A 17,676-nucleotide genomic window follows, 5' to 3' on the forward strand; every position below is an offset into this window, starting at 1 on the left:
CTATTAAGATTCGCACCGTTATCCGTGATGATCACTTTTGGGATCCCAAATCTGCAGATGATATGGGAGTGAACAAAGTCCACCACTGCTTTCTTAGTTACTGATTTGAAGGTTTTAGCCTCAACCCATTTGGTGAAGTAATCAATGGTCACTAGAATGAACCTATGACCGTTGGACGCTGCTGGCTCGATGGGCCCAATGACATCCATGCCCCATGCTACAAACGGCCAGGGTGCTGACATCGTATGTAACTCTGTTGGCGGAGAATGAATCAAATCTCCATGTATCTGGCACTGATGGCATTTCCTTACGAAAGTGATACAGTCGTGTTCCATGGTTAGCCAATAACACCCTGTTCGAAGGATCTTTCTTGCCAATATATATCCGCTCATGTGTGGCCCACAAACTCCGGCATGTACTTCCGCCATAACCGTCGTTGCCTGCCCGGCATCTATGCATCTCAACAATCCCAAATCCGGGGTTCTTTTGTACAATACTCCTCCACTGAGGAAGAAACCATTCGACAAACGCCGAAGGGCTCTTTTTTGGTCCCCAAAAGCATGTTCTGGATATATCCCCATCCTAAGGTATTCCTTGATATCATGAAACCAGGGTTCGCCATCTGCTTCTTCTTCTACGGCATTGCAGTAGGCGTGCTGATCACGGACCTGGATGTGTAGAGGATCAACATACAGTTTGTCAGGGTGGTGCAACATTGATGCTAAGGTGGCTAAGGCATCCGCAACCTCATTGTGAACTCTCGGGATATGTTTGAACTTTACCGATCGAAATTTCTTGCTCAGATCATGCAAGCATTGTCGGTATGGTACGAGTTTTAGATCTCGTGTTTCCCATTCTCCCTGAATTTGATGTATCAAGAGGTCCGAGTCTCCCAAGACCAAGACGTCTTGGACACCCATGTCAGCAGCCAAGCGCAGACCCAGAATGCAAGCTTCATATTCGGCCATATTGTTGGTGCAATAGAAGCGTAGTTGAGCCGTAACAGGATAATGCCGTCCTGTTTCAGAAATGAGTACTGCTCCTATTCCAACCCCTTTTGCGTTTGCCGCTCCATCGAAGAAAAGCTTCCAACCCGGTTCCTCGGGTATTTCCAACTCATTCGTATGCATCACCTCTTCGTCAGGAAAATACGTTCTTAAGGGCTCGTATTTCTCATCGACGGGATTCTCTGCCAAATGGTCTGCCAGTGCCTGGGCTTTCATGGCCGTCCTTGTCACGTAGATGATATCAAATTCTGTGAGCAGAATTTGCCATTTTGCCAACCTTCCCGTGGGCATAGGTTTCTGAAAGATATACTTCAACGGGTCCACACGGGATATGAGATAAGTAGTGTATGAAGACAGGTAGTGCTTCAACTTCTGAGCTACCCAAGTTAGGGCGCAGCATGTTTTCTCGAGTTGAGTGTACTTGACCTCATGCACTGTGAATTTCTTGCTAAGATAGTAGATGGCCTGCTCCTTCCTCCCTGTGTCATCATGTTGCCCCAATACACAACCAAATGAATTTTCCAAGACCGTCAGGTAAAGGATTAGGGGTTTCCCGGGCTTAGGTGGGACCAATACGGGTGGATTAGACAGATACCCTTTGATTTGGTCGAAGGCCTCCTGACACTCTGCTGTCCAACCTACTGCAGCATCCTTTCTCAGTAGCCGAAATATGGGCTCACAAGTTGCTGTGAGTTGAGCGATGAACCTGCTGATGTAGTTGAGTCTACCCAGCAAACTCATTACCTCTGTTTTGTTCCTTGGCGGTGGCAAGTCTCGGATGGATTCAATTTTGGATGGGTCTAACTCAATCCCCCGTCGACTGACGATGAATCCTAGCAACTTTCCTGATGGAACCCCGAATGCGCATTTGGCCGGGTTAAGCTTGATATCATACCTCCGGAGTCTTTGGAAAAATCTCCTTAGGTCTGCCACATGGTCCTCCTGACGCCAAGATTTGATGATCACATCATCGACGTACACTTCTATTTCTTTGTGTATCATGTCATGGAACACAGCAGTCATTGCTCGCATGTACGTTGCCCCGGCGTTCTTTAACCCGAACGGCATTACCCGATAGCAGTAGGTTCCCCATGGCGTAATAAACGCTGTCTTCTCAGCATCCTCTTCGTCCATTAGGATCTGATGATAACCCGCATAGCAATCCACAAAGGATCCGATCTCGCGCCCAGCGCAATTATCGATCAGGATATGAATGTTGGGTAACGGGAAATTGTCCTTGGGACTTGCTTTGTTGAGGTTGCGGTAGTCGACGCACACCCTGATTTTTCCATCCTTCTTTGGGACTGGTACCACATTGGCCAGCCACTCGGGATACCGAGTGACCCGAATGACCTTCGATTGCAACTGCTTAATCACTTCTTCTTTGATCTTTACACTCATTTCTGTTTTAAATTTCCTTAGTTTTTGCTTGACCGGAGGGTATGCCGGGTCAGTGGGCAATTTGTGAACCACTAAATCGGTGCTCAATCCAGGCATATCATCATATGACCATGCAAAAACATCTTTGAATTCCCTGAGAGTTTCGATCAATTCTGCTTTGACATTCGGCTCAATGTGGATGCTAATTTTGGTCTCTTGGATGTTATCAGCGTCTCCTAGGTTCACAGCCTCAGTGTCATTTAGGTTAGGCTTGGGTTTCTCTTCAAATTGGCACAGTTCTCGGTTTATTTCTTCGAAGGCTTCCCCTTCGTCACCTTCGGGTTCATTATCACAAACGACCTCTTGCATCATTGAGTCAGATTCAGATTGATTATTTAGACTAGGTCGAAGATCCGCTGTGCATGCCATGTCATTAGGACCAGTAAAAAGAGAACTGTTCAGAAAGAAAAAGAACAAAACAAGAAATTAAAAACGGGACAAAAGAAAAGAATTTTATTAAATTTGCAGGATAAAAAGGGTTCACACTTTTACAAAACGAAAGTAAAATTGGGATTACACCCTTGAATAATCCGATCAAACAAACAAACAAACAAAACATTAATCAAAGCCTACTACCAAGACTCCCCTCGGACAGGGAGAGGAGTAACCGTCCAATTGTTGGTCTTGGCCTCAGGCCCCACAAATTGTATCTCTGCTCTGCTGGAACCCTCTCCAGCTTCCACCATACTGACATCCGCGAATAGTCTCTCAAAACTCTGATTCAGGTCTTCACTTATGCCGATCAAAGGTCCTCGAATCTTTGGGATCGCTGACCCCTTGGCACTAGCTTTAACAAAAGACCTTGAGAGGCGTGGCACTGGTTTAGGCAGAAACCAGACCCTCTTCTTCATTTTTCGCGCTTGCTTCCTGTCTGCTGCGGTTGGTTTGAACCCCAACCCGAAAGTTTCCAGATTCTTAGGAAGGGAGACAGGTTGGACTATCCCTTGAAGTTCAACTCCCAGGCCTTTTCCCGGCACAAACCCATTACCCAGCATTTCTGATACCATCATTACTGTTGCGGCAGTCACCCTAGGGTGCGGGATGATTTCTCCTTCAGAAATTTTGTTGGCCGACCCTGTATCGAGAATCTGGTAGACCCAGGGACCCTTGTCATCAGTGGTCTCTATGAAAGGCACAATGGTTCCGCCCATGGTGCATGTCGTATCCTCGCCGTGCAACACGACCTCTTGTCTTTCCCACTCGAACTTCACTGTCTGATGTAGGGTGGAAGGCACCGCTTTAGCTGCATGAATCCAAGGTCGTCCTAACAGCAAGTTGTAAGATACCGTGGCGTCCAACACCTGGAATTCCATGGTAAACAGGACCGGGCCAATGGTTAGTTCAAGTACAACATCCCCCACAGTGGCTGTTCCGTTTCCGTCAAACCCTCGGACACAGATGCTATTCTCCCGGATTCTTCCACGGTCAATCTTTAACTGGTCCAGGGTGGATAATGGACAAATATTGGCGCTTGAGCCATTATCCACCAATACTCGGGTTACCACCGAGTCTTCACATTTGACAGCTAGGTATAGAGCTTTGTTATGCTCCGTACCTTCCACCGGTAGGTCATCATCTGAGAATGTCACTCTGTTCACCTCGAAAATCTTGCTGGCAATGGTTTCCAGGTGGTTTACGGAAATCTCACTGGGTACATGGGCCTCGTTCAGTATCTTTAACAGGGCCCTGCGATGTTCCTCGGAATGGAGGAGTAATGACAATAGTGAGATCTGGGCAGGCGTTTTTCTCAGCTGCTCAACCACAGAATAGTCTTGTACTTTCATCTTCCTCAGGAAGTCTTCAGCCTCTTCCTCTGACACTGGCTTCTTGGTTGCCACTGGGTTGGTTTTTCTTAACTCTACCGGAACAAAACATCGACCTGATCGAGTCAGCCCTTGCGCTTCACAACTGACTTCTTCCACCTGTTTTCCTTGGTACGTCACCACTGCTTTTTCATATTTCCAGGGCACAGCCCTGCTGTCAAGCATAGGCAGTTGGACCACCGGCTTTATGGTTACCCGTTCTCTACATACCCCTTTCAACACGACCGCCGGTGTGGGCAGGATCCCTGGTATTACCAACTTACTTGGCTCGGGTTTGCTTGCTATGACGGACGGGTTCTTCCCCCATAATACTACCGGCTTGACTGTACATTTGTTCCTCCACTGGTTAAGACTTCTTTTGGGGCAGCTTGGATCATCATCACTGTTTGTGAGGGTTTTCTTAATTCTCCTCCCTCACACACCAACTCAATCACGTGAGTTTCGTGGTGCGCTGGCAGTGGGTTTTGGTTGATGTTAGGAGCCTCTGGTGTCTGGACCTCGATCTTATTGGTGTCAATAAGATCCTGTATGGCATGCCTTAACTTCCAGCACTTCTCGGTGTCGTGCCCGAGCATCCCTGAACAGTATTCACAACTGATTGAACGATCCAAATTCTGAGGCGGAGGATTTGGTTCCCGAGTATGGACAGGACTAACCAAACCTAATTGCCGCAGCTTGTGGAACACAGCGGTGTAGGTTTCTCCCAGTTCGGTGAAGGTTCTTTGTTTCCGCAACCTGTCATTTCTGGCATCTGGATTTCCCCGGAAACCTGCCCCTGAAGGATTTCTATATGCCCTTGGTGGAGGGTAAGTGTTTTGTGGTGGTGCATATATGTTCTGGGGAGCCGGTGCGCGCCATTGTGGGCGAACCGGGGGCTGAGTGTATATCTGGGCTTGGTGTACGGAACAATGCGGTTCTCGAGGTGGATAGAAATTTTGTGGTGGGTTGTATGGGTAGTTTGACCTGTGAGGCCTGGGTTGGTTGTAGTGCGGCCTGCCAGCCCTGGACCAACTGCCTGCCTCGATCGTGGCAACCTCTTCTTTCTTTCTTCTTAGCGCACCTCCCGTGCCGCTTTGAATAGCCTGGGTTGTGGCCTTAAGTGCCGAATAGTTTAAGATCTTGTCCGACCTCAAACCTTCTTCTATCATGACCCCTATTTTGACCACCTCGTTGAAAGATTTTCCAACCGTTGTCACCAAGTGACCAAAGTAGGTTGGATCCAATGTCTGCAAAAAGTAGTCTACCATTTCTCCCTCTCTCATGGGAGGATCGACTCTAGCTGCTTGTTCTCTCCAGCGGAATCCGAACTCGCGAAAACTTTCCCCGGGTTTCTTCCCAGTTCTCAATAATGTGAGACGGTCGGGGACTATCTCTAGATTGTACTGGAAATGACCTGCAAAAGCCTGTGCCAGATCATCCCACGTGTACCACCTGCTGAAATCCTGCCTGGTATACCATTCCAGTGCAGATCCGCTCAGACTTTGGCCGAAGTAAGCTATCAAAAGCTCATCCTTGCCTCCTGCCCCTCTCATTTTGCTACAGAATCCCCGCAAATGTGCCATGGGATCACCGTGCCCTTCATATAAATCAAACTTGGGCATCTTGAACCCAGCCGGGAGTTGGACATCTGGGAAAGGGCACAGATCTTTGTATGCCACGCTGACTTGATTGCCCAGCCCGTGCAAGTTTCTGAAGGATTGCTCCAGGCTTTTGAACTTTCTTAACACTTCATCCTGTTCAGGGGCCTTAACCGGCTTCTCAACCTCTGCCGGTACTTCCAAATGGGGATTGTAAACCTGTGGTTCCGGTGCGTGGAATGTAGGCTCAGGGGGATAGTATTGTGTATCGTGAGCCTGAAACAATGGCTCACTGGTCGTTCGCTGCAAAGGGGCTGATGCAGGTCCCACAAAAATGGGAATATTGGATGTTGGGAGAGGTTGATGGGGTGGTGGAGCTTGGGAATCATGAGGGCTTCTTTCTTGATGATAGAGGGGGTTTGGGCGGCTTGTGGAAGGGCCAGAGTGAGGGTACTCCGGCACGTGTCCCAGTGTCTCAGGGCTCTTTTGCGTTTTGGCCAGGGCTAGCTGCATTGCATGCATCTCTAGTCCCATCCTTTCAATCTTTTCCATTGCCTCTTTTAGCAACTGGCTCATCGGCCTTTCTTCCTCATTACTATTCTCAGAAGTGGTCATGCTTGTTGCTACCGGTCCTTTGGATCTGGTTTGGTATGAATGTGTTGCCAGAATTCTTTAACAACTAACTGTCTTGTATCAGACAACAACAAACTTTGTTAGTGTTAGAGCTTAACAGATTTGATCATAACACATAGAGGATGCAATGCACCTAGGCAATTAATCGTTTCTACATGCCTTGCCTCAAACAACATACGTCATCCCGGTTTGCTCATTCATCCATTTTTAAAGTACTTTGGGAAACCCTGTGTTTTATTTTGTATTTTTATTTTTATTTATTAAAAGCGGTCGAATCTTATGGGGATTGCCTACGTATCACGTCCCCGCGTGAATCAGACCAGGCGTAGTTCTGCCTTAAAGTAAAGAAACACAAAATTCTTGTGAAATCGTTAAATTCATTCTCAAAATTTTGCTATTACAAATTACTTCAAGCAAGGAATAGCAATAGTACAGACTCCACAGTTCTTAAGCCGTTTTGACTAAAAGAAAAGAAAACAACATATGGAAAAACAACAAAACCAAATAAACAAGACTCAACCAAAGATTAATTTTCCAACTTAGGGGCCCGCGAGGCATCATTCGGCCTTTCCGCGGCCCTTGGTGTGAGGTCTCTCTGCAGACCTTTCAACTCATTCATGATTCGGTGGACGCAACCCATGATGGAAACAAGGAGGGTCTTCCGAGGCATTTGCTCGCATGCCAGGCATCTCATGTAGATGTAATGCCCAATCTCGTCGATCCTTCCTCGAATGTTGTCCCTTTCTGCGAACAAATGCCTTATCTGTCGGTTCTTCAACCCCAGTGTTTGCGCATTGTTGGCAAGCTGATCCTGGAATATCTCCATTCGTCTTTCCATTCTGGTCATTGCATCGTAACATCGCCTTCTGTCGGCTTGGGCATCTCGTGCTTGTTTGACGATCCGATCATGTAGAGTGGAGTTCGTCTCCCTCAATATTCCGATGCTCATCTCATAATCCCTTATGACCTGTTGCAAACGCTGCTTCCGGGCCATTGTGTGCCTTGCCCATCTGACCTTCATCCTTGCTATGCATGCTTCTGATTGTTCTAATTCTTCTTGGCTCTGGATGACCTGACTTCTCAAACTTGCTATCAATCTTTCGTCAGAGCGACGCTTCTGTCGGTCAACGTCACTCTTACTGTCTTGGTGAAGGCGGGCCTTCAAGATTTGGTTTTCTTGGGCTAGCTTGTTTCTTTCAGCCTGCTCCGAAGCGGCTTGCACATTGTTCTCGAATGTAAGTCTTTCGACTTGTTGCTTTAGCTTCCCGATTTCAACCCGGTAACCTTCCTCCCTTTTTAACCATCCCCATTGCTCTTGCGAATCATCTGTGAAGTGTTGGACGTGTGCCCTTTTAGCAGGTCTTTGCCGAATCTGAAACCTTCCTTCGAACCAAGCATCGTACTTTGGGTCTACCTCACCTTTGGCTAGTTCTCGCACCATGGTCTTGGGCTCCAAGAATCTACATTCATGCCACAGTTTTCTAATCTTCCCCTCGGGGAATATGACTCCCGGGCTTAATTCTAAGGCATGCTTGCTCATGTCTTCGTCAGTAGGGACTACTTGAAACCTGCCCAATTGTCGTAATACCCGATGAGGGGCATATGGCTGGATGCTGCGAAGGCCTATTAAGAGAACATGACATTCTTCAGCCGACATGTAGATCACCTCAGTATCAGCCAACCAACCGAATGCCCATTCAATTTGGTCAGCTGTTGTTGACCTTAACCGTGTAAACCATGCTTCGACGCCTTCAGGAAATCTGGCGCCTGTCATGCGCTTCTTGAATCCGCTGATACAATTCCTCTCGGTCAACCCGTGGTTCATGTATCCTACTCGGTGATGGAGATGTTCCTGCATCCATAGCTGAAGTAACAGGTTGCAACCTTGGAAGAACTTGCCTCCTTCTCGGCATATAGTCAGAGCCCGGTAGATTTCGGACAAAATCAAAGGAACCACAGTACTATTGGTTCTTTTGATTGCCACGTCGGCCATCCCTACCAGACCTATCTCTATCTTTTTATCCTTCCTTGGACAGACCATGACTCCCAAGAATGCTGTGATAAAAGCCAAAGTACGTCTTGCTTCCCATTTGTTTCTGTTCCCTCCGTGAGTTAACCCAAGGTTCGGTTCCTCAAAACCCTGCGGGGTTCCGTACCGCTGATACAAGAAATGGAGATCACAATATCCTCTCGATAAATTGTCATGTTGTACCTTCCGACTAATGCTTAGTAGATCCAGAAACGCATGCGGAGACACTGGCCTTGGCGAAAGCAAATATTGCCCTCTTAACCTCTCATTCAATCCCGCATATCCGGCGACTTCCTCAAGTGTTGGTGAAAGTTCAAAGTCAACAAAACGGAATACATTGCGGGTTGGGTCCCAAAATGGTATTAGAGCTTCAAGAATATCTGTCCTTGGCCTAACGCCCAACAAATCTACAAAACCTCCCAATATTCTTCCTACTACCTCTTTGCTATTGGCTTCCAAATCATTCCACCATATGTGGAGTTGTAGGGGGACCTCGCTGAGGGCCGAGAATGGTTCATTTTTCTCTGTGCTCATCCTGCACATTTATTAAGGTGACCTTTTAGGCGAAAACAAAAACCTTTGTTTTGACTCTAAAAAATCTTGGAAAACAAAACAAACAATATATGTATTTATATACATGTGTGTACATATATGCTTTATGGTATATCATTATTGGTAAAATAAAAAAAGGGAGTTGGACCCGATGAGGGTTGCCTACGTATCTCACATCCGGTGAGAATCAAACCCGCGTAGTTCGGTCGAATAAACTATTTTTGAGAGGACCCTTTTCCATTTTCTATATTTTTTGTTTTTGTTATTTTTTCCACAACAATCAAATAGACTATTATTTTTCACTCATAACAAACAAACAAATTAACGAAAAACATAAAACATTCCTTCTTTTTTGAGAAGGTGGGGTTGGACCCGATGAGGGTTGCCTACGTATCTCACATCCGGTGAGAATCAAACCCGCGTAGTTCGGTCAAATAAGAATAAGTAGGCAAATAATAATAAGCAGATGGACTAACCCTTTTTTTTGAATTTTCGTTTAAAAGAACTACTTTAAAAGAAGCAAGGAAATATTATTTTTTGATTGATTTTCTTTTTAAAAGCAAAACTAATATTTTTGAATTTTCATCATTTTTTTTTATTCTAAAAAAAGAAGAAAATATTTTCGGAATTTTACCTTCAATATAAGAAATGCTTCTAACATGTTTTTTTGAATTTTCTAAAGAAGAATCTATTTTCGGATTTTTCATTTATCTTTTTGAATTTTGAACCTTCTTTTGAATTTTTTTTTTGGATTATATATATACTTATTTTTGGAACAAATAATAAAATCACATTCAACGCTGGACTTTTTTTTTATTTTTATTTCTGGCGTTTTCATAGACAAACAAAATAAAATAAAATAAAACATTTTTTTTTTTTAAAAAAAAAACAAACTCTTTTTCATTTTCATTTAATGGCAAAACAAACTATTTTCTTTAATATTTTTTTTTAAAAAAACAGATAGAACAATGGTGATTTTTATTTTATTTTTCCTTTGCTTTTAATATAACAAACTAACAAGACATTTTTTCATTTTTAAAATTTCGGCAGAGTTTCGACTCTACTCGGACTTCTATGCTGTTATTTTCTCCTCTTTTTCACGATTTATTTTTAATCTGTGGAAAATAATGAAAACATACAAAATCTTTTTGAATTTTCATGCTTTGTTTTATTTGTAATTTTTTATTTTATTTATTATTTCTTTCAAAAATGTGGCATGGGAGACATAACGATTTCCAAGACTTCTTGGATTCCGCAAATGCTCCTCATGCGCTTTTCCCAACATATGAAGCGTGGGGGACATATGGGAATTCCAAGACTTCTTGGATTCCACAAATGTTCCCCATGTGTTTTCCCAAAAAGCAAGCGTGGGGGACATAGGGAATTCCAAGGCTTCTTGGATTCCACAAATGTTCCCCATGCTTTGATTAAAATAACATTATGCTGGGAATGACCCAATGACCCATACGCCCTTGACTAAATACAACATGTAGCACATAGGATGCCATAAGATGGTCTATTATTTTCAGGTTGCTTGTCCTAGACGGACCCAACCCCTGTGTTGAGTCCCCTAAGTCAAATGCACATGATGCAAATAAACGTTCCTACTAGGGATCCGGCATGTGGCTTTGTTATACTAGGTTCAGAACCTGGGTGTTTGTTCTAGACCTGGCTTACCCGAGCGGACAGCTCGAGCCGAGGGGGGGCAGCGTACCGGGAATACAGAAGCTTCACCGGCTTAGCAACTTATCCGAACCTCGTTCTAAATTGGGATTTGACACTATACAGAAAAGAAGTCATACGAAGTACGCCCTTCTTCATGATTTAGAAGACTCAGAGAGAAGATGGGTTTCGGCACAATTTATATACAGTTCACATAATATCAAAGCGGTAAAAGCAACATTTAGCACATTAGGCTTAAAACATGTAAAAAATCAGATAAAGCCAAATATAACAATTTATCTAAGCTCGAATTTCTAACCCTGAACCAGTGGTTCTGGGTTAAGTCCCCAGCGGAGTCGCCAGAGCTGTCACACCTCCTTTTTCGCGCCCGCAGGGCGCAAGGGAGTTTTTTCCAATTAAAGGACAATCGAAATGGGATTGGTTTATTAATTTCAGAGTCGCCACTTGGGAGCTTTAGGGTGTCCCAAGTCACCAATGTTAATCCCGAATCGAGGAAAAGAATGACTCCATATTACAGTCTGCGCACCAGAAATCCGGATAAGGAATTCTATTAACTCGGGAGAAGGTGCTAGGCATTCCCGAGTTCCGTGGTTCTAGCACGGTCGCTCAACTGTCATATTCGGCTTATTTATCTAATTTTAAATACAATATGAACTTATGTGCAAATTTATCTTTTAACCGCTTTACTATTATTATTTTTTTTTTTTTTAGGAATGTGAACATCGCTTAAAATATATCTTTGGACTGTGTCACATGAAATGCACCCACAACCCGAAACATATTTTATTTGATGTTTTAGGATTTGGATTTGGGTCGCATGAAATGCACACCCAAGTTTAAGAAAGTAAATTATTAAACACGCGCCTAAAGAGACTATCGCGTTATTATTTTGCGGAGGCCGTGAAGTTCGCTAAACGACCCTCCTGAATTCTAAGTAATTTTAAACAAGTGTTTACTGAGGGCCCCGCAATCTGTATTTTTATTCGGCGAGGCTCATCTCATTCTTATTTTTTTTAAGAATTTGCAACGTCATGGAAATGCATCTCGGGCCGCGCCACAATCAATGCGCCCGTGACTAGAGACATATTTCGACTCCGTTGAGATTTGGATTTGGGTCACATAAATGTGCACCCGAGTTTAGGGAGATAACATTATTAAAGGCGCGCCTAAAGCAACTAGCGCATTATTATTTTTTGGGGCAGGGCCGTGAAATTTACTAAACGGCTCGTCCCGGAATCTAAGTATTTAATACATATATTTTGCGAGGGTTCCGCAATTCGTACATTTTTATTTAGCGAAGCTCGCCTCTTTTTTATTATTATTATTTCTTATTATTATTTTTTTATATTTTTTTTTTTTATATTTTTAAAGGGATGCCATTTTTACGCCTTTAACCATACTAAATCTTACAGCCTCTTTACAAATACAATCTCATAACTTGTCAAGATTTAACAAAGGAAGTTAAGCGAATGAGTGTTTCGGGCGTAGCAACAACATGTACTAATACTAATTTTGTCCAAATAAACTAAGACAATAATAACATAACACATTGAACGAAAATGCATACGGTGAAACATAAGCAGAAAATTATCATATCAATTGATATATTGCAACTTCAAACATTGAACGTAAAATTTCTTTAATCCAATACATCGAGGTTTACTAACCTTTGAACCTCAACAAACTCCGAACGACAAACACGATTCCGACGGAACTCGAGCCGGACCTCTCTAAACGAAGAACAACGATGGAACCTCGGACAGCAACTCGGCGCACCGGACCTCGACGAGCCAAAGTCGACCACGACGGGAAAACAGAAAACTCGGTCAAGAAGGATTGAAGCAACCTACCGTTGCTCGGAAACGCAGCTAACTGCTTGGAGGTTGACGACGTTGGACTGAAAATGGCGGACTGGTTCTGGAGGTTGACGACGGTGGTTATGGCGTCGTTTGGTGGTGGCGATGCAGTGATGGAGCTGGAGGTTGACGATGGTGGTTATGGCGTCGTTTGGTGGTGGCGATGCAATAGAGTCGACTGGTTTGGGTAGTGGTCGACGAAGGGCTGGAGGTTGACGATGGTGGTTATGGCGTCGTTTGGTGGTGGCGATGCAGTGATGGAGCTGGAGCTCGCGGGCTGGGGGAAGGTGACGATGGTGGTTATGGCGTCGTTTGGTGGTGGCGATGCAGTGATGGAGCTGGAGCTCGCGGGCTGGGGGAAGGTGACGATGGTGGCGCTGGGAGGAGGAGGGTCCGTGTGGTGGTGGTGTTTGGAGCGTTTGGACGTGGGGAAGGTGAAAGGGGGGGGGGGGGTCCGGTAGGGTTTTTCTCTTCTTCTTCTTTGTGAAGAAGAAGATGAACAGTGCAAAGAAATTTTTTCGTTTTTTTTTCTTTTTCTCACCAAAAATCCAAAAGTCCCCCTCCTTTCATGTTTTGTCCGTGTATTTGTAATGTTTTGCTCTCAAAAAATGAGCCCCACGCGTGGTGGGGTTCAAGGCATATGTCCCCCACGCGTGGTGGGGTTCCCCACGTGTCCTGGACACGGTTTATTATGGGCTCGGTCCGAAAATTAGGCCTAAAACCGGGTAGTTTGAACCCGAATATTATTCTTTTGCCCGGACCCGAGAAATAGGAATACGCTGCTTAACTAGTCCTATGTAAGCAAAATAACTACCAAAAATAAGACTAGTATTTAAACGAAACTATATATTTTTAAATATTTTTTCAAGATTTTAACATAGCTACAAAAATATTAATAAAACTATTTTTTGTAATTTTCGTAAATATTAAGATAAAATATGAAGTACTATTTTTGTATTTTTTCAAAGTTAAAACGACTATAAAATATTAATAAAACCATTTTTTGTAATTTTCGTAAATATTAAGATAAAATATGAAGTACTATTTTTGTATTTTTTTCAAAGTTAAAACGACTATAAAATATTAATAAAACCATTTTTTGTAATTTTCGTAAATATTAAGATAAAATATGAAGTAATGTTTTTTTTGTATTTTTCAAAGTTAAAATAACTATAACATATTAATAAAACTATTTTTGTAATTTTCGTTTTTTTTTAATATTTAATAAAGACAAAAATATGAAATAATATTTTTGTATTAAAATGACTTCAAAACATTAATTTTCGAATTTATATAAAGTACCAAAATAAAGTACAATTTTTGTATTTTTCAAGTTTATGAGAAATACATAAACTAAAATTTATATATATATTTTCCGATTTTTTCTTTTTGCAACAAAATAAGGTAAAATAGTTAAAATAGTTATACTAGACCCAATTTCACATATTCACGCTAAAAATGTGAAAATTCTCGGGGAGGGTCAAAAATCACGTGCTTACAGTCTTAAATCAGAAAATGTCGTAACTTCTTTTTCTTTGGTATAAGAACTAAGTTTGTGTGTGTTACACACTTTGGTAGCTCATGACCATTGAAAATATCCCTCACTATGTCGTACAGGTCATCCCCTATTAGGTCCCAACAAGAATGATAAAATTTTCCTGTCATACCATCTGGCCCCCCAGCACTATCACCATTAAGACCAAGTACTGCCACTTTAACCTCCTCTTTTGTTGGTTGCTTAATCAATTCTGCATTCTGCTCATTGTTAATCAGATTAGGAACATGCTCTACGATATCAAATGTTGTAGGATTAGCTGCTTCTATGAACTGTTCCTTGTAGAATTTGATAGCCTCTTCTGCAATCTCTTGTTCTTCTTCAATCCAGGTTCCTCCACTGTTTTGAATTCTGTTAAGTTGAAGTCTCTTCCTCCTACCTCTCACTTGTGCGTGGAAAAACTTAGTATTCCTATCCCCTTCCTTGAACCAAGTCATGCCTGCTTTTTGTTGCCAATATTTCTCCTCTAGTGCCAGACATTTGATCAATTCTGCCTGAACCTTTTGTAATCTTTCCCTGTTCATCCCTGTAGGGTTTGTTTCAAATTCTGCTTCATGAACCATCACTACCTCTTCCATACTTGCTATCTTTTGGAAAATATCTCCAAATGTAGCCTTACTCCACAATGAAAGGGCCTTCTTTACTTTTTTTAACTTGTGATTAAAAAGAATAAAAGGATTTGCACTGAAATCAGCATACCAATTCTCTTTCACCACATCTTTAAACGTCGCATGTTCCACCCAAAAATTCAAGAACTTAAAATATTTTTTTATAGGTGGAGTCTCAATATCACACTTCAGATACATTGGACTATGATCAGAGCCAGTCTTTGACAAATGTTGCACCTCTATTCCTGGAAATATTTGTTGGAACTCAACATTGGACAAACATCTGTCTAGTCTTTTGAATATACAGTCTTCCTCTGCTCTCCCATTCCACCATGTAAATATGCTGCCTTTAAATCCAAGGTCGAATAGATTGCAAGTGTTGATGCAGTGTCGAAAATCATCAATTTCATTCAGTGACACAGGTAACCCACCAAACTTCTCTTCTTTGTCCCATATTACATTGAAATCTCCTCCTACAAGCCATGCTGCATCCATATTCCTTGCCATTGCATATAATGAATCCCACAATTCTATCCTCTCTATTGCATCACATTTTGTATATATCAATGATAGGACGAACTCCACATGCGATTCAGTATGAAACAATCTTAGTGTTAATTGTTGCACCATATTGTACATAACAGTTACCTCAAATACCTCATCTATAAAAGCCCAGATCTTGTTGGAAACATTTGAAATTGCCTGTGCAAGTCCTATCTTGTTTCTGTACCTTTCCAGTTTTTTTGCTTGTTGCTTTGGCTCCATTAATCCTACAAAGTTATAGTGATTTTGCCTATGCATTTTTGTCAACCTTTCAAAGGCATGCTGTGTGTTGACTGACCTTATATTCCAAATGAGAGCCTTCATTACTGATTGTTGGATTTAGTTAGCGTTCTCCTTGTGTGCATCCCAGATTTTGGTGCTGCAAGATTATCTTTTTGTTGCTTCTTCTTACCTTTTGCTGCTGATTTTGCCTTATTCACTTGTGTAGGTGATAAGTCACCTTTCCTTGCAGCATTCATAAGGTGTTGGGTAGTTGATTCTTGATCCATGTCGTATCCTGTTTTACCAGGTTCTTCTCCCTCTTCATTGTCTTCCTTCCCTCCTGATGTAGCTCCAAATGCATTCTTTTTAAGGACCAAGTCTTTCTCTTCAACTCTTTTTAATAGCTGCAACTGGTTTTTCTCCAATGTAATAGTAATATTTACTATTTCTTCTTTTTGTTTTGGTTGTTTCTCCTTCTCTGTTTTGTTGTGTCCTTGTGATTCTTCTTGTGATTTCTGAAGTTGATCATCTTCTGTTCCTCCAGGATCATTTACCTCTGGGCCTCTTCCTTCATTGTTACTAATTTCTGTGACTTCAGTTGGATTGTCGTCATTAAGATGAATCTCTCCATTTACACTTTGCTCCTCTTCTTCTTTGTCATTCTCATTGGGTTCCTCATCATCTTGTGCTCCTAATGGTACTTCGTTCTCCTCTGAATCGTATTCCCTTTGTGCCTCCCATAGTCTGCCTCCACAATCTTGCACTTTTTCTTTAAATGTAGACGATTTTGAACTTTCTTCTTGAGTATTTGGATTTTTATTAAGAACCTTGTTCACTAATGTATCTTTTGAAGGGATTTCCTGGCATGGTTTATTGATCTTCACTATTCCTTCTCCTGTCTTATCCTTGAAGGTTCTTTCTACCCATTGTGCAGTATCGTTTTTTGATTTTGCTGCCTCCATTCCATTGACTAGAGCATTAGTCAAATTAGTCCCCGATGAGTATAGTTGAAAAGCTTGTGCTGCTGGATTTAACTTTCCCCAATTATTGACCATATTTTTTGATTTTTGCTTTGTAGATGCTTGGTTATGAAGTGCTGAACTATTTGTTGCTACATTAGCTGCCACCATTGCCAATTGATTAACAGGTTCTTCCTCTTCCTCCATCCCTTGTAATATTGCAAACTTGTTGGCTATTTGAACATGATCATTATCTTCATTGTCTACTGCCACCAACTCCCTAACACTTTTGCTTTGTACTTCTACTTGTCTCTCTATATTGCTTGTACCCTCCTTGTTCTTATTTTTTTCAAACTGTTTGGTTGGGGTCATCTTCATTTCATTATTAGTGAGACTAGTATTTTGATTTACTACATTTCTAACTCTGTTGTCCTTCACTTCCTTCCATTGCTCTTTTGTTGTAACATTAACATTACCCACGATCTTTCCACTAGATAACATCATTATAGGCTGTGAGTTCCCTATGTCCTGTTTCTTAGTTGTATCTGCTTGTTTGTACTTATCCTTCTCCACATATAGTTCAGGGTGTATCCTCCAACATTCAAATTGATCATGCCCTTGAAGTTTACAATGTTTGCAATATTTAGGCAGCATGTCATATTGAATTCTCACCCATTCCGCTCTTGTTGTTCCATTAGCTTCGTTTACTATGTCCATCCTCACCTTTTTGGCAAATCTGCAAGTAAGTCCACTAGTACCTTCACCCTAGCACAACTAGGTCTAGTTTTATTGATTGTTGCCATGTCTAGATGCATAGGTTTACCTACTGCTGAAGCAAGAGAAAATAGACATTCTTTTACAAAAAAAGTTGGCAATAGACCTGGGAATGAAATCCAAGCCATTGCCTTGGGTGTTTCTTCATCTGCTCTAAACTTTGAGTCATAAATCAATGGTCTAAGCTGATATTGATAGCCATCCCTGTCCCTTATGTAATGAGTTTTTGATGAGAAATGAAGATAATCCTACTTTAGCGTCATTCTAATTAAAATATGTCTATCCCTTAGAAAACCAATGTTACATTCACCTTTAATTCCGCATTGAATTGGTATTAACTTACGCAATTGTTGAATTTCTGGGCTTCCATAAGAACATTTACCAACTATTGCATATTGTAATCCTTCGATGATCT

General features: G+C 42.1%; 1 protein-coding gene across 1 annotated transcript; it reads right to left on the minus strand.

The window, feature by feature from the left end:
* Positions 1-15,629: 15,629 nt before the first annotated feature.
* Positions 15,630-17,204, minus strand: LOC138875895 (uncharacterized). Its single transcript, XM_070154772.1, has one exon. The coding sequence runs from the start codon at positions 17,202-17,204 to the stop codon at positions 15,630-15,632; it is 1,575 nt and encodes a 524-aa protein (XP_070010873.1).
* Positions 17,205-17,676: the final 472 nt, after the last annotated feature.

The sequence above is a fragment of the Nicotiana sylvestris genome, chromosome 8 (assembly GCF_000393655.2).
Source record: "Nicotiana sylvestris chromosome 8, ASM39365v2, whole genome shotgun sequence".
NCBI classification, from domain to species: Eukaryota; Viridiplantae; Streptophyta; class Magnoliopsida; order Solanales; family Solanaceae; genus Nicotiana; species Nicotiana sylvestris.